This window comes from Zea mays, chromosome 1 (genome assembly GCF_902167145.1).
Source record: "Zea mays cultivar B73 chromosome 1, Zm-B73-REFERENCE-NAM-5.0, whole genome shotgun sequence".
Classification (NCBI taxonomy): Eukaryota; Viridiplantae; Streptophyta; class Magnoliopsida; order Poales; family Poaceae; genus Zea; species Zea mays.
This window is the reverse complement of record NC_050096.1, coordinates 29803204-29821489: the sequence shown is the minus strand read 5'-3', so window position 1 is coordinate 29821489 and position 18286 is coordinate 29803204. Positions and strand designations below refer to the sequence as shown.

General features: G+C 47.8%; 1 protein-coding gene across 1 annotated transcript; it reads right to left on the bottom strand.

Moving 5' to 3' along the window:
- Positions 1-6335: 6335 nt before the first annotated feature.
- On the bottom strand, positions 6336-9143 carry LOC100281043 (uncharacterized). Its single transcript, NM_001367970.1, has 2 exons — positions 8658-9143; positions 6336-8271 (listed from the first exon to the last, which is right to left on the bottom strand). Exons 1-2 carry the CDS (start codon positions 8790-8792, stop codon positions 6514-6516), a joined length of 1893 nt encoding a protein of 630 aa, NP_001354899.1. The 5' UTR covers positions 8793-9143; the 3' UTR covers positions 6336-6513.
- Between the last annotated feature and the right edge of the window lie 9143 nt (positions 9144-18286).

Here is an 18286-nt window from a genome sequence, read left to right as displayed (position 1 = left end):
AGGGCGAATCTGAAATTTATAAACTTTAAGTACAACTACAAGCCGGGGTTAGCGTTAGAAATATAAACGAGTCCGAAAGATAGGGTGAAAACAAATCACAAGCAAAAAAGGCGGATGACACGGTGATTTGTTTTACCGAGGTTCGGTTCTTGCAAACCTACTCCCCGTTGAGGTGGTCACAAAGACCGGGTCTCTTTCAACCCTTTCCCTCTCTCAAACGGTGACTTAGACCGAGTGAGCTTCTCTTCTCAATCAAACGGGACACTAAGTCCCCACAAGGACCACCACACAATTGGTGTCTCTTGCCTTGGTTACAATTGAGTTGGAATCAAGAAAGAAGGAAGAAGAAAAGCAATCCAAGCGCAAGAACTCAAATGAACACAAGTATCTCTCTCTCACTAGTCACTATTTGATTGGAATGATCTTTGGACTTGAGAGAGGATTTGATCTCTTGTTTGTGTCTTGTATTGAATGCTATAGCTCTTGTATGAGGTGTGAAGGCTGAAAACTTGGATACCATGAATGGTGGGTGGTTGGGGGTATTTATAGCCCCAGCCACCAAAGGAGCCGTTGGTGGAGGCTGCAGTCGCATGGCGCACCAGACAGTCCGGTGTGCCACCGGACACTGTCCGGTGCGCCAGCCACGTCACACGACCGTTAGAGTTCGACCATTGGAGCTTCTGTCTTCTGGGCCACCGGATAGTCCGGTGGTGCACCGGACAGTTACTATTCACTGTCCGGTGCGCCTTCTGGCGCCTGTCCTGACTTCTGCGCGTGCAGGCACGCACTGTAGCTCATTTATTGTTCCTGGCAGATGACCGTTGGCGCTGTGTAGCCGTTACTCCGCTGGCACACCGGACAGTCCGATGCTACACCGGACAGTCCGGTGAATTATAGCGGAGTGGCTCCTAGAATTCCCGAAGGTGAGCAGTTTGGAGTTCGGTTCCCTGGTGCACCGGACACTGTCCGGTGGCACACCGGACTGTCCGGTGCGCCAGACCAGGGCACACTTTGGTTGTCTTTTGCTCTCTTTGTTTGAACCCTTTCTTGGTCTTTTTATTGGTTTATTGTGAACCTTTGGTACTTGTAAAAACTTATAATCTAGAGCAAACTAGTTAGTTCAATTATTTGTGTTGGGCAATTCAACCACCAAAATCAATTAGGAAAAGGTGTAAGCTTATTTCCCTTTCACATATCGGGGGCGGCAGCGCGAGGTGGTCTTTTGTTAGGTCAGTACATGTGTGGGTCGATGGTGGTCACCAATGAGCTATCAGCAATGACAACAAGCGACATATGCGAGGGAGAGAGAGAGAGAGCGTGCGACGAGCAAGAAATCAAAAGGGTGAAAGGTTGAAAAACCCTAACCAATCATTTTACCTTTTATAGGTGCAACTAAATAACTGGGTGGCGATGATAACATCATGCACTCAGTCACTTTGACCATGCCCCCGATGCAACTCAACTAATGATCGAGGATAGCTTTCGTACTCTTCTCAAAAGACATCGGGATCAGACCATTACGTTGAGCCTCTCCCTCAGGGGGCTACTATTAGGATGAAGGTCAAAGTAGACCTCAATCATCTAGCTAAGCAACTAGTGAACATTGCACTAATCTTATATGCGGATATAGATGTTGAATAGAAATTTCGAAGGGAGATGCTTCATGGTGCCCGTGTAAGATGACATGAACTTTGATAACATGAAGGGCTTCACTAGTGTCAGCGAAGTTTGAAGTACTTGAAGGCAAGCCACAAGTGGGGGCTCGACTTTCTCGAAGGCGAAGGTCCCCAAGATTCTACCATCGTTGATGTCCCACAAGACGGAGGTCGCATCGTCTAGAGTGGGGCCCTTGGGCTACATTAAGGACATCGTCTTTGTTGAGTGCCCAAGATGTGGCTATGGCATCGAGCATGAAGACTTTAGGATGGCGGCTCCAAGGTGAGGACCCCAAAACGAAGGCATCCCAAGATTTGGAACTGAAAGACCAAGGACAAGATAACAAGGCGAGGTGGGCCTACCTCCATGAGTCAAGTTAGCCCACCTGTCGGCATCCCTCGCAGGTATAACTCCCAGTGTAATCAAGGTGGGGTCAGCACTATTCCATAATTACCTCAGTATAGTATATTCCGGGAATGTAGTGGGTAACCAAGGGCACAAATGTTTTTATCCCATAGTCCTCTGTTTACCCTATAAATACCCCACTTCTAGACCACCAGATGGGACATGCTTGACAAGAGATTTAAGCACCCTAGTCTCCTGTTTTGTTGTGCACTATTATCTCACATGCTCTCGAGTGCTTGGGCCCACGTTTCAGGACCCAACATTACCCAAGACACTCAACGATACTTAAGACTCAAGACACTCAAACTCAACACATTTAGTGGTACTAAAACACTTAGTGGTCACGAATGAGAAAGGCTTGGGGAAGCGGTATTTATAGGGGGAACCCCAAGCCAAGATCCGATACTAAAGAACACGTTGCTAAAATAATTTTGGCAGGAATCCAAAACCTTTGGTCGTAAAATATCTTTTAGTACCATTTCCTATAAATAATCGATACTAAAGGTGTCTCTATCACCAAGTGGCATTAAAGAGTTCAACTTTAGTACCGGTTATTTGATAGAACCGGTAATAAAGATATTTCTGCAAATTAGTATCAGTTGATGTATGAAACTGGTACTAAAGATTTGGTATTAGCATCGGTTAGGTATGCAACCGGGACTAATATTCTCTAAATGGACTAGACATTTTAAACCGGTACTGAAGCTTGTATCAATACCAGTTTTAAAACAACCAAGACAAATGATTTTGGACTGAAGTTCCATTCTGCAGTAGTGATAAAGAACCATACAACTTAGGGTTTGTAACTGCAGAGCTCGACAAACTCAAGTAGGCTTGATTTTTTTGCCAAAGATCTTAGATTATGTAGCCAATTGCCATCAAGTAATGACTAGACTTATCCTCTGCCTATGGTGCCCTCCTATAAGTTGTGCAGCGCGGCGTAGCGGTAGGCCAAGTTTGGCATAGTATTGAATCCTTAGTCCTTCTGTAAAACTCTTACTCGTCTTGCTTTGTATTTCGAACTTCACAATGTAAACAGTGCAGTGTGCAGTGCAAAATAGTGTTTTACACGACCACATGCACGATCAGTTGGCCATATATAACATTATACTAGTACAATGATTGTGCCTGGTGATGGTACAAAATCATATTTGTTGGTATAGTATAACATTGTACGACACCCGAGTGTCCAGTGGCAAGCCAATACGATGTACCCTCTCCATAAAAATTTTAAAATTAAAGTGGACTCTCCCCACGAAAAAAATTAAAATTAAAGTGAACATAAGACCTACACACCATATATTAAACTAAAGATGCTGCACTTTATCTTAGCCAAAATACCGAGGAATGTATGAGTTGAAAAGGAGATATGTCCTTTTTATGGCTTGTATAGTCATTCGTACTCCTTTAGTTAACAAGATGGTACTGGGAGCGTTGCAGTGTGTTTGGCTTCATATCATGTTGAGCCTAATTATTTTCTCACGGCCCATCGGGGTGTAACGTTCTAATTATTGGACGAGATGTGAAGAAGAAAAACAAATCTTCTCTACGTGCTTCATGTATGCGCAAGACATATGAATCTATGCATGATGCATGAAACTTGTGTTTTAAAGAAATAGATATTAGGCAGTGTCTTCGGGGCATTTTCGTGTTTGTGCCAAAAAGATCTCATTTTGATGCCCTTTTTTTACCAGAGATTGCAATAGGCTTAAAAAAAGTTAACACGACTTGTAAAATTTGTCAGTTTAGATGATCAACAATATATAATGCATAGAGAATTAACACCACAACTCGTTGACCTAACCAGATGTCTATACTGGTACGTGCTTCTGTTTAAACAGGCTCTGTACGAGAAAAGAAGTGTGCAAAAAAATTTTGAGAAAAAAAACACGAAAAAGATTTTATATGCCATCTAATGATGTTTTCCCAAACCATGAAAAATGACTCAGTTCATGGAAACAAAGGTCCACGAGCACCCACTTTGAAAAAGTCAATATTATATTCGTAATATTGTTGTTCACTCCTGCTTGAATATAATGTAGGCATTTATGCGTTGGCATGTATACTACTATCGAGCACTTTCTATAATTAGTTTTTTTAAAACTTGGAACACTTGACGTTGATAGCCTATTTGTAAATTGGAGGACCGAACGCTAGTTAATTAGACCAAGGAACCAGAGAACACTGGTATATAGTCAACTTACACTATTGAAAAAAAAGTGTTTGGTAGTGGTAGTGGGAGCCGACGCGTGCTCTCTCTTTTCTTCCGGCCCCTTCATCTATATGCGCGCGGTAGGATACTCGCTCGTCCAGCGGTAAGCGTGAGTGCGCGATCGTTGGACCATCCGGGGGAATCGCAAGCGAGATGCAGATTGCAGAGCTCACTCTTGTTGTGGCAATGTGTGCTCTCGCTAGTGCGCTCGATTTCATAAATGGGCGTGGCTAAGATACGTAGCCAAAAAAACGCAAGCAAGTGGAGGTGCTTTCTGATCCTGTACTAAGTTTCGTTTCCTAGCTTTGAAACCGGCCGGCAAAGAACGAAAAGCCACTAGCTAGCTCTGTGCTGTGCTTGTGCTTGTGCTTGTGCTTGTGCTCGGCCATACATGCCTTAGCTTAGCTAGCTTGTTAGGACAGCAATGTAATCTATAATGGGCAAGCTCATGCTATGGAGTATAATATATATGAGTATAATGCAATCGCCTGGATATATATAGCTAATTGTAGGACGATATGTGTGCCGTGACATCACGGCACAGGCCGGATCGGCGAGGTCGTCGTCGGCTTCGGCGGCACGCCATGCACGGGCGCTACTATACAGTACTGCCCGCTGGTGGTAGCATATCCATGCCATGCATGAGCTTGTGTGAGCTGTGATCCGATCTCAGGAACCATGCATGCATTGCCGCCCGTCGTCGCCGGCACACGCACATAGACATAGCCTGCTGCATGCGCTGCTGCCTGCTGGTAGTCGGTCCTGTCGTCGTCGATTTGATCCCCTGGCCGGTACCGAAAATCCGTGGCGCACTTGAGTAGAAGCACTGGCACTGCAGTGATTATTTCTATTTTCTCCCGGGAAAAGGCCTCGCGCGAGCGAGATATGCATGGTGGATTGGTGGTGTCTGGTGTCTACCTTTGCTGTTTGAGAAAAAAAAGGGGGAAATGGTACCATTTGGAAAAGGAATGTGGAAGGTTGGTAATGAGGAGGGGTGCCTTTACACGCCCTTGTTATTTTAAGATTAAGAGAGGGGCCGGGCCGGGGCACAGACATTATATATTTCACACTTTATAAGTCCCACCTTGATCGCTATATAATATATGTACGTCTAAATATATTGGAAATTGTTTAGAACCAAAAGATGTTTAAAGTAGAGATTGACATAAATTAAATTCCTACGTTCCAAACAAACAAACCCACTTCTATAAATTCTACGAAAACATATGCATGACTTTCCACAGGAGACGCACTACGACATAGATTCTTTGTTCATCATACATACATAGAGAGAGAGAGGAAAGGTCCCCTTTTCAATGTCTCCACACCTGTAAACTAATTCATCGGTTCGTGCTAGCTAGTAGCTACTCTCTGATTCCTTTTACACAACACACACATGCGACACCTGTGTAAGTGAGCACCGGCAAATGATGGAGCAACACGCTTTTGCAGAAAAGGATTTCATCTCCATAAATACAGAAAACCCCGATGGGGGAGTAGTGCAGACGCGCACCATGCATGCATGCCCCCCCTTTCTTTTGAAACTCGAACGGAAAAAAAAAAGCTACTAGTGTATGGGCGGCGGGCCTTGCTTCACGAAACCGCTTTTTCCCAAGTGACAGTAGATATCAGGCAGGCCATTCATTTGCCGTGCGACAATGTACAACAAACAGGGACCGGGAGGACAAATGAGAGTTTAGTATGGAAACAGTGCCGGGGGTGGCAGCCATGGGGGCACCCACCATTGGCCCCTCACGTATGTAACCACTGGGGGAACAGCGCGACAGCGGGCAGGGGCTCGGCTAGGCAATGCATCAACTGGAGGCAGGCAGGGCAACAGTGCCATACATCTACTACGCCACACATGCATGTGTTCATTCACGTGTGCACGCACGGCACTACACTACTCGTCAAACCGTCATCATCGATATCTCAGCTGATAAGATCGAGACGACCTTGACCTCCATCGTTCTCTGACATGTGGAGTTGTCGTTTACTTAATTTACACAATATGCATGCCGCGTTCATTTATATATGTATATTAGGGGAATTACTATCTATGTAGATAGCAAAATATAATCCTCTTTCCCGGTCTCTAGTACTATTTTTTTCACAAAATTAAACCTCGATCGCCCCAGTTAATTCAGGAAACAAGGAGAGATTAAATGGAGGCGGATCCAAGCTAAGTCAACAGCAAAAGATAATAAATGGATTGATGGACGCACATCACACGCGCTTAATTAGACCTGGCCGCCACCTCCACGGCCGTCGCCATCGTGCTCCCCGTCCGACACACTGATGAGCGGGCCCCGCTCCGATCCGCCCCTCCTCTGCTCCTTTCCCTCCGTCGTCGCCGCCGTACCAGCAGCGCCACTGTCATTGCAGCAGCTGCCGCGGTTCTCCCTAACCACGGCACCGGTGTCACCAGCAGACGCGCTCCCGCTGACGCTGGCACTAGGGATGTCGTCGCTGCTCATGAGGCCCTCCTCCAGTTTCTCCAGCTCGCTGTCGTTGCTGCAGCGCTCGCTGATTGGCACGTAGCCGTTGTTCTTGCACCCGGCGGCGCTGTTGCTAGTGGCGATCACAGTGGTTATATCACTAGACGCGGAGGTGCTGCTGCTGCTGTTGCACTCGCTGTGGTTGTTGCTGGCGGTCGCTTTGGTCAGCTCCTTGGCGCGTCCGACCTCCACGTCCCAGTCGGTGGCGGCCACCGCGCGCGCCATCCAGACGGCGCACGCGGCCTGCGCCGCCAGGAGGCCGAGCCATAGGCCGGCGAAGCCCAGGCGGGCGCCGAATGCCAGCGCCACGCCCACCGGCATGCCCACCAGGTAGAAGGAGGCGAGGTTGATGCGCGCGCCGCTGCCCGGGCGGGCGCTGCCGCGGAGGACGCCGCAGCCGGCCGTCTGCGGGCAGTTGCCGAGCTCGCAGAGACCCGCGATGGGGAGCGCCACGCCCGTGAGGCGGAGGATGTCCGCGTCCGACGTGAACATGCGTCCCCAGTGGCTGCGCACGGACACCATGAAGGTGGCGGCAACCAGGCCCACGCCGACGCCGATGGAGAGGGCGGCGCCGGCGGCGCGGCGCGCCCCCGCGGGTCGGCCCGCGCCGAGCTGGTGGCTGACGCGCGTGGACGCGCCCTGGCCCAAGGAGGACGGGAACACGTAGACGAGCGACGTGGCCTGGATGAGGATGCCCATGGACGCCACGGTGGCGCGCGGGTTGGCCAGGAGGCCCGACAGCACGATCATGAGCTCGTACCACCACCACTCGAGGCAGACCGCGGTGGCGGTGGGGACCGCCAGGCGGAGCAGCTCCGGCCAGCCGCAGAGGCAGTCGAGGGTGGGGCCCACCCAGGAGTCCCTGTGCGCGCCCGAGATGGCGAGGAAGCAGAGGAGCGCGAGGAGCAGGTTGAGGTCGGTGAGCGCCACGGCGAGCGCCACCCCGGCGACGCCCATGCGGAGGCGCACCACGAGGAGGTAGTTGATGGGCCCGTGCAGCAGCACGGAGAAGAGGGAGCACGCCGTGATGGGCAGCGTCAGGTTCTGCGACCGGAGGTAGACGCGCAGCGGGTGCAGGACGGCCAGAACCGCGAGGTCGGCCGACGCGTACGCGGCGAACGTCTGCGCCGCGTCCGCCACGCCCTCGTCCTGCCCCAGCAGCTTGAGCACGTGCCCCGTGGAGGTGACCCACAGCAGCGAGATGGGCAGCGCCACGGCGAGGAGCAGCAGCACGGTGCGGTGCAGCGCCAGCGCCAGCAGCTTGCCGCGGCGCGCGCCGAAGGCCTGGCCGCAGATGGGCTCCATGCCGAGCGCCAGCCCCGAGAGCACGGAGTAGCCGGTGATGTTGGCGAAGCCAAGCGCCAGCGAGCCGCCGGCCAGCGCCAGCTCGCCCAGGCGGCCCAGGAAGAGCATGGAGATGAGAGCCCGTGAGTACATGACCAGGCCCGTGACCGCCATCGGCACCGACACCCTGCCGATCGCCCGAGCCTCGCCGGCCACCTGCAGGTGCCATCCAGGCCCAGTACATGATGTAAGAGAGAAGAGCTAGGTAGCACAGGTATAGTATACGACTCGACTCCAGCCGGGACGGGACGAGCACGAGCTGCCATTTTCCAACAGCTCGCGCTTTCCTTTTCTTTCCCGTTACTATTACCGCAACATGGCAGTACGAGCTATAGAGCTAGTAAGCTAGTTGCGGTAGACATTAAACAAGCAGCAGCTAGGTGCATGCTGACCACTCGCGCACTGTAGCCGCGCCTGTGCCTGTGCCTGTGCCTGTGCGTGCCACTAACCGGCATAGCTAGCTATCTTCGCAGCAGCTTAGCCTCAGGGGGAAGAATGTGCACGGTCACACGTGTACGGCGGCGGCGCGGGAGGGTATATACCTTGGAGAGCTGCAGTGCATGGGCGTTGGCTTGGTCGCCGTCGACGGGGTGGAGGAGCTGGTGCGCGGAGGCCTTGAGAGAGCCGAGCGGGGGCGCCGGCGCCGGCAAGGAATCTGTCCCGGCGGCGTTGCACATGATGACGATTTGATCGGGGGATGGAAAGTGCCTGTGCGCGTTCTCCGATCCCGAGCGTGTGGGTGTTGTCTCTCTCTGTCTCTCCCACTGTCGAAGAAGATATAGCCACGCAGGGAGAGGGAAGCGCTGTCCTCCGGTGATTGGTGCCGGGCTGCCGGCGCGAGCTACAAGTACGTTTTGACTAACCTGCTCGCGAGCCTTTTAGTAATCTCTCTCTCTCTCTCTCTCTCTCTGTTCTGGGTTGGTGCTGGTGTGCTCGGCCTTTTGGTCTCCTCCAGAGGAGGTGAGGCGGTCAGTGGAGTGCGATCAGGCTTTCAGGAGTCGTGCTGGTTGGTTTGTGTTTGGGTCGCCTTGGGGGGGCTGTGGCCTGCCCATATATATATACGCGCGCGCTTGAGGGGTGGGGTGGGGGGACGGACGGAGACGGACGCCAGGAGCGGCAGCATGCGCCGCCCCGCCCGCCCACGCACCAGCACCAGGCGGCACGGACGTACGTGTCCGCCGTTGGGGGGTCGAACTGGACTGGAGGAGGCGCGCCCGCGGGCCGGGAGGGAGGAAGGCAAGTTCGCGTGCGCCGGCACCGGGCCCGATCACCTCTCGCGTCTAGTAGGCATCTGCATCTATGCGCGCGCCTGGTTGTCTGAAAAATTCCGCTATCCCTTTGTGCGAGAGGAATGGCATATTGGCACGTCCGATCTGTCGGAACAAATGGGTTCCAGTCTCTGGCGCCGCGTGCGTGCGTGCGCGCGCACCCACGGCCACTGGCCCGCCCCCGCCGTGACAGCTCAGTGGTCGATGCAGATTAACTCGACCGCCGCCCGAGTGGTTCGCGGCCGAACTGCACCAACACTGCTGTGACTGTAGAGTAGGCCGGCCGGGGGGGTGATTCGGTCGCAGTTGGCCGCCGGCGCCTCACCAGGAGGGCCACCAGCCCGTAGTACGTAGCACCGGGGCACGGCACCAGCATTCCCGTTCCTCACGGAACAGATGGGCCCTGCCGTGTTTTACTTTACCTTCATCACCACCTTCAATTTCTTCTGGCCTTGGGCCTACGCGCATAGCTCAACTGTCGACGTTGGAACGATGCATGCATGTCGACGAGGCATTGCGCGCAGGGCCGGGGCACACCCCAGTCCCAGGCTCCCAGCCAGAAGTGATGGCTGCACTGTGAAGTGCACAGCATTGAGTTCACGTCCAGCTGAATGACAGGGTGAGCCGCTATGCTAGCTAGGCCAATGGCGGAGACGGACCCTCTCCTCTCTCTCTCTGCGCCTCTAGATGGAGACGGGCATGCGATCGGCTAGGCTAGGATAAGCATGCGATGCGCGCACCCAAGGGCACCGATCGAGGCCTTCTGCGCCCGTGCCGTGCTATCCGTGGCTGTGCGCGCTTAATTGGCGCGCGCATCGCGCTCCCACACACATTGAAGCCGCAACAGCAGCGGGGAGCAGAGCAAGTCCGGCTCGACGCGGTAGCTGCTCATGCGTGCATGCGCTGCACTGCACCGCCCTTGTCGTCTCCGTTGCTCACTGCTACTTGCGCACAGCGACCCATGGGTGTGCATGCTCTGGTGGTCCGTGCCCCTGTGCGGTGCTGTGCTGTGCTGCGCTCTGAATGAATCAAATGAAAGGAGAGAGACAGAGAGAATAGCTGGCTAACCCCGCTAGCTTTTGCTTTCTCCTCTCGCCCGCCCGCTAGCTTCTCACTTCTCCCAGAAGAGCAGCTGGCTGGCATTGATCCCTACTAGTTCTCAGGCAGCTTGCAGGTACAGGTGGGGGTTTTGCAATCTAGCTACCCCGATTTGCGCGAATTTAAGCTCCCCCCCTCCGCCCCTGCGCAGCTAGCGGAATGCAGGCAGGCAGCGCAGGCATGTGTGTACTCTTATTTACTCTTTGCCCTGTCTGTCCTTTGCGTGGCCCCTGCAGCCAGGGGTTAATTCCACCAGAGAAATCCCTGCCGTTTTTAATCTGAATTCTGAACACCCCGGCCGGCCGGTACCATCTGAGATGGCTTGATTGAACTTTCAGTCCTCACTAGTACACACACCAACCTTTTTTTCCCCCACCCTCCTCTCCTCCTTGCTGCTCCATCTTTTTTCCCCGTTCCAGCTAAAGCAGCAACTTTTCTTCATCTGCCCATTACTATCGCAACACACGAAGCGTATCCTCGACATTTCAGGGGTCGACCTCTCAATTGCTTGGCTTCTGCGTATAGTGAAGATTGCCGGATATAAACACTCTGAATTTGTTCCAGGACTCTCCGTCCGTCCCCGACCCCTTTCAGCCAGATGGCCTCCTTTGTGGTGGCGTCAGGAACAATCATCCAATGTACACTCAGATTTTGATGCCTACAACGTGCAGCGTTTCAGTGCGTACCACTTCAGATGCGCATCGCCTCCTTATTGTACATGTACATAGCACAGTAGCAGCTAACCTCTTCATCTCTGCTGTACTGCCTCTAACTAGCTAGATGTCGTTCTAGATAATACTAGTATGATACAATACAATACTTCTACTTCATTATTATAAAATAAAAGCTTGTGTACTTTCATTTTCATTACGATTGGCCGTATTAAAGCTTAATGTGTAAGTATCGTATGGTCTTTATAAATCCTACAGACCTCTTGCGGTGCGTTGGATTTGAAACTAAGGCTCTTGTCTAACAACGTAGCCTCATTACCAACTCAGACACACAACGCATATGTGGCCATTTGAAACTAAATGAGGACTTTTAGTTTCACTTGATTACCACCATACCTAAAAGACAAGAGGGCCTCCTGTGCCCGTAAAATCTACACCCAAAACTAATACTCACATTAGACTCAGGCTCCAACACGACCGGGGCTAAAGATACGGATCGGAGGTCATTTCTGTGCTAGTGTTCTACTACAATAGAAACTAGTAAGGTGGCCCACACAGATACTCCATGTACCTATATTTTTTTATCATAGTATTTGTTTATTCTTATTTACAAAAAAAAGATAATTGTATTTATTTATTTGATTATAATTTTCCTCTCACTATATACTTTTACTGCATCTAATGAATAAACTATATGTATTATTGGGTTGATTTCAAGAACTCAGTCATAGTCTATTTGTTGGCTCCGATTTGAAGCCAAACACTAGGATGAATCACCTGGCGGTGCTTTTTGCGGGAGCGCGGACGGTCCGTGGCTTAGGGTCAGATGGTCCGCGACCTCGCTACTCTTCTCTCCATCATTTCAGACGATCCGCGCGTACGCGGACAGTCTATGGCTTAGGGCCAGACAGTCTGCGACCTCGCTACTCTTCTCTGCATCATTTCAGACGATCTGCGCGTATACAGACGGTCTACAATGGCATAGAGCGTCTTCTTCTCCATGGAGAACCCTAGAACTCGTCTCCTAGGAGGGACCCTGTCGGGGAGGAGAGTTTTAAGGTGTGCCCGGGACGTCCCTAGATGACGTAGAGCCGAAGAGGAATGAAAAATGGGATTGGAAAAGGCTAAACTAGATCCAGATTACTACTACTAAGGTAAGAAAGTAAAGGAAATGATGAATACATTGATTGGATCGATTATGTTGTGCACTAATCGGTTGTACCCCTTCATATATATAGGGGGAGGTCTAGACCCGTTCCTAGCCGTATCCCGATAGATTCCCACGTGATTAGCTTGGATAAATAAGCGTGGGATAATGATTATAGCGTGAGTTAATTTAATCGTGGATCGTCCGGCCTACATCCGCAGACCGTTTGGGGCACAGATTATCTGGTCGTGCCCAGGTGCCAAATATGGTGCTCAACACATGCCCCTGTCTTTTAGGAAAGCTAAGCGAACCAAAAGCATCTGGTACCAGCCGTAAACAACTCGATGTGAATCCATCGATTTTCTAAGCATATTGTCATACACTAGGATGATATTGCTTCACGAAGCAACCATTTAATACATTGGGCAGCTCATCTCCTTGCAATGTCTATAGCATATATGCATTACCAGAGATCACCATCACCTGTATAATTCTATAAGGCCCTTCCCAGCTTGGGGACCACTTACCAAACTTCTGGTCCCTTCTTCTCAATGTCAATATTGTCTTCCACACTAGATCTCCAACATGGAATGATTTAGCCTTGACTTTCTTATTGTAACCTTTGGCAACTACGATCTTGTCCTTTTCAATTTCCTTTAAAGCCATCAACCTCTTGTCGGTCACCTCATCAATATTGTCCATCATTAGGTCCTGATAGTCACTGACAGCTAAATTGTTTTGCCTAGCAAACATTATAACATTTAGGCTTATCTCCATAAGCAAAACAATTTCATGTCCATACATAAGCATAAAAGGAGAGACTTTAGTAGCACGATGTTTAGATATTCTATGAGCCCATAAAGCCTCAAACAAAACTTCATGACAATGCCTAGGATGATCAGATATGTTCTTTTTAATAAGGCTAATCAATGTTTTGTTGCTAGACTCGGCTGACCATTGGCCTGAGCATAATATGGGGATGAGTTGAGCAATTTGATCTTATATAATTCAGCAAACTCGTGTACCTCTTTTGACATAAAAGAAGTCCTTGATTTGTAGTCAAAGTCTAGGGAGTGTTAAATCTATGAATTCAATTACCTCCCTATGTGTCATGTTTTTTAAAGCAATGACTTTTGTCCACTTGGTGAAATAATCTGTGGCAACTAGTACAAATTGATACCCTTTCAATGATAAAGGATAAATTTCCACTACAAAGTCCAAACCCCATCCCCTAAAGGGACAAGGTTTCATAATAGGATGTAGTTCGGCGGTAGGAACCAATTGAAAATCATCGAACTTCTGATATACATGACAACTTTTGTAGTACTTAAAACCATCGGCTATCTTAATAGGCTAATAGAAACCATATCTCCTCAAAAGCCATTTCATATTTGGAGTCGATTGATGAGTACCACAAATTCCTTCAAGAACTTCAGTCATAGCTAATGTATCATCATCAGGGCCCAAGAACATAAGCAAGACATCACTAGGGATTAGACAAGTCGGGTGACCAACTATTGTGGCTGACACCTAGGGACATTAGTTGGTAAGAGTACATAGCAAGAAAAATTGTGATGTATATGTGGTTGAGGACCAACGGGTCACATGTTTAGGTCGAGGGGTACACATATTGACTACGCTACATGAGGTTTGGTGGTTGAGCCTCAAAACCATCCAATAATCGTTTCATGGGTTTGTCCTCAAAACCTTGTGGTACGATTCTAGTGGAAATCAAAGGCAGCATGTGGAGTCATCATAGAGGTTGCGCCAAGGCGAAGCAACTTGGTAAAGGAACCATGGCCATTAGATCTTCCGAATGAGAGTTGGTTCATTTTGCCCCTAACTAAGTGGATAAGATCTATGTATCTAGAGGTATGTTGGGAATATGAAAACATCCTCTTTAAATAAGGAGGAAGGGATGCACCAACCAAACATCTCTCTAGCTTTCATTTTTGGTATTTATCTCTCTATTTTCATTTGTTAGGAGATCCATATATGCTTTTAGATTGTAGCATATATGTTCAGTGAATTAGGAAGCTTAGCCCTAACCACGGTGGTTCCTTTGAGTTCAATACATGTGCAAATCTGAAACATTTGAATTAAGTTTAGGGTTTTGTCTTTTAAGCTCTTTTCGTTTGAGTTTTTGGAGGATTTTTCAAATCTAGGCTTTTGGAGTAGTTTGGACTGTTTTGAAACTCAAATGAATTTCCTAGAATCATTGCCATGAGTGGGTATAGACTGATTCAACTCGAGCTCAAATTTAAGCAGTTTGAACTTCTTTGTTGTTGGGGACTTGTTCTCAAATGCTATGAGTTAAGAACAAGGCAACACAAAATGAGGTTAATGTTTAATGTCCTTCGTCCTTCGAAGCATTATTTCCCTTAGGATATAACGATCTTCGGACGAAGGTCATGAAGGACGTACCTTCATCGTTACAGTAAATATTGATGAAAGACGAAGCATATGGAACATGAGAAATAACATGAATAATTATATGACATTATTTATATATCTTCATTATACTATCATGAATGAATAAGAACGACATTGAATTACATTTGTACCTTCGGCTTGACAGAAGGCAAAAGTACAAGCGTGACGCACGAGCGAGTATAAGTCAGCGTGAACAGTACGGGGGTACTGTTCATCTATTTATAGGCACAGGGCACAGCCTGTGTGAAATTACATTTATGCCCTTCATGTTCACTATTGACTTAAGAACAATCTGTCGGGGACTAGATAGCCTTTTCCTCCTTAATTCGGTTCCTTTTTCTGCTACTGAGCCGAAGCTCCCTTGCGCGCAGCTTCGGCGCTGGTTCAGCCTTCGTTCTAACCATGCTCTCCATATTGTGTACAACTTCATCCCGAGTCCGAAGGTTCTTGTACATATATTATGCTTGGGAAACATTGTTAATCATGTTTTTGAGGACCTTCGGAAGACGAAGGCCCCCAACATTTGTGAAAACCACAAATCGTTTTACTTTTTCGATCTAATCTTCCTATTTTTGAACTTTTTGAGTTTATACTTGGGAACACCTTGGAATGGTTCATTAGAGCAAACCCTAGCAGGGATGATCATAGAGCATCGAACCAAGTGTCGGACCAAGAGTAGAGTAGGGCATTAGACTAGACGACGATAATATTCATGCTTCAAGGAGCGTTCGACTGAGGCAACACAGGAGTGTCAGAGTATTGGACAGAGTCCGACGATAGAAAAGACATTCTAGATAAGAAAAGGCGGCATATGCACATTTAAATTTATGTCATACACTAGGCAAATCATATGGTAGGATTGGTTTCACTCATCCTTGGAGAAAACCTGGAAAGTTTAAATTTTTTTAGTAGCATGACACATAACACTTTTTATATTAACTTCAATTGGTATCAAGTGTTTCTATTCGAACCATACCCTAAGATCTACACCTCTTAGGGTATGGTTCGATGCCTGCAGAATCCTTTTTCACTTTGTTTCTTCATGATCATCATGTCTGGCTTGGTTCCATCTTGTGCCTTGGACTCTTTCATGTACTTGTAGGTCTTCAACATGTCTTCTAGTGTATTGCTTGAGGTGTTGATCATCTAGATCACCCCTTTTCAAGTCCAAGTCCACCTATCCACCCTTTGAACTATATCTAAAAACACTAGCAATGATGTTAGTTCAAAAGGTTATGTTCATAATCAAACACAAAACTTTTACTTTAAATGGCCTCAGTACATTTCCTTACAAAGGAGAAATTTATTATTATAATTGCTTAGCTCTGAGATTTGGGTGACCTAGGACCACCAAGATTATGCTTGGGCCTTGCTCTTCCTTACTTCCAAGTGAGAGTGATGGATTTCACCAAAATCGAACATTTCTAACAAAAAAACATGGAAATATCATACAGAGGAATTTGAGTGATTCATGAGATGATTGAGCAAGAAAGGAACCTAAGTTTACACATGAGATAATGGAACGTCTAGAAATCTTCATCTTGCATCCATGCATAGAGAAATCAAGTGTTAGGGTTTGTGGGATGATTTCAAGGAGAAGGAAGGGGATTTCTTAATAAACTCACCCAAAAAATAGAGATGAGATTCTCCACCTTCTTTGTTGAGATGATGATGCTCGGTCTTCTTTGATCATTTTTCCTTCTTTTCTTTATTTTACCTTTCTTATTTTATAGTCCTTGTCCATTAGTGAGCGGGGCAAGAGCTTGAATGGATGTGAGAAGATCTTTTCAGAGCCAAAGAAGGTTTGATCTAGTGATATGGTCTAGAATCTCTGGATGGATAAAGTATGGGTTCCAAACATGTGATGAGGGGATCCAAGGGATTGGGACAAGGTATAAGGAGAGTTCGGTGAGAGTCATAGAGTACAAGAGGTGTGTCAGAAAAGTCTCAACTGAAACTGTTGTTGGGTCATGACAGAGATTGAGACAAGTCATCAAAGAAAATGAGACATGAGTCATTCTCTGTCCTCCAGTGCTAGATATGACAACCGATAAGACCACATCATAAGGTGAGTAGTTGCTCATATGCACACAATGCGCGTATTTTCCAAATTCATCGCCAAGAAACTAGGAAATGTACTTTGATGTTTAGGTTATTTTCCTATGAGTTGAAGATTTGTCTATCACTACCGGTGGTTCCCATAACCTAGTAGTGATAGGTGATTAAAGGATAGAAAATATGTGTTTTTGGATTTGAATTCAAGACCTCAGTATTCAAGTTCTCGCAAGCACACAAAATAGTTGAGTTAAGCAGCACATATACCATATAGTTGATGCTATTCTTTTAACTACAAATTTCAAATCTTATATTGTATAATTGGCACTTAAGGCATCTCCAGCAGATCCCCTATCTCATCTCTTATTTCAAAATTTATTCTGCAAACAGTGTCAAACAGTATCATCTACAGTCCCACGTCCCTCGATTTTACACGATCCACCGAAGACAGCCTAAACCATCTTAAATGAAAATGTTATTAATTGCAAAGTTGTAGATCTCACTGAGTACTACAACTTTATGTTGACTTTGTCTCCCTTCGACATTGTTAATCAGGTGAAATATAATCTAAGAACTTATATTGAATATTTTGACATGTAAATTATCTTAAATTAATAAGTTGTTAGCTATGAAATATTATATCTCTTTAAACTATAAAATTTGCTACGTTGTAAACTGTCTCATTGCTATGTTGTAAGTAGTAGAGTCAATATTTTTTACCATGAGGGTCTCTGCCCAGTATAATTTAGATGCCCCTGCTATGCTATTTTGGTACTTATCCTTATAAGTATGCCTTTGGTCCTATTTTGTGCCTTTGGTCCTATTTTGTTCTGGGCCCGCCCGTGGCTCCATGTGTGTCTGTGACATGGTTGCATTACAAAGGTTGTTGGTGATCATGAACAGATATGTTGAAGCAGAGAGGGGCCAGGCCGGGGGTTGTAGTAACTAAGGGTGCGTTTGGTTGGATGTATATTGAGGGATGGAAGGGGCGGTCATAGTTTATATAGTGTTTGGTTGAGAGTCATATAGGGGCGAGGTAAACACCAGTGTAGTTTTTGGTGGCGACGTGATCCCAAAAAATCAAGGGGACAGTGTCGCCCCCGCCTCATCCCACTTTAACCTCAAAGCAAACACATTCTAAGTGGCCATACACTACCAGAATCCGGCTCTTTACCGAGTGCTCGAAGTTTTGTCGAGTGCTTTTTGTAGGGCACGCGGCAAAGTCCTGCTCTCGGTAACGACCGCGATTACCGAGAGCAGGACACTCGACAAATAAATCTTTGTCGAGTGCCAAACACTCGGCGAATGGCGGCACTCGGCAAAGGGCCGTCAGCGTCCGTCTACAATTGACGGCCGTTATCTTTGCCGAGCGCCGAGCTTTGGCACTCGGCAAAGAAGCCTCTTTGTTGAGTGTTTGACACCTGACACTCGGTAGAGCATGCTTTGACGAGTGCCATCCTTGGACACTCGGCAAAGTATATTTTATTTTTTCCTTTTCC

Excerpts from the sequence above, each read along its gene's own strand:
- LOC100281043 (NM_001367970.1), bottom strand. The coding sequence starts at position 8,792 with ATGTGCAACGCCGCCGGGACAGATTCCTTGCCGGCGCCGGCGCCCCCG. Across the intron at positions 8,272-8,657 it reads ATGCACTGCAGCTCTCCAAG|GTGGCCGGCGAGGCTCGGGC; the intron begins GTATATACCCTC and ends TGGCACCTGCAG.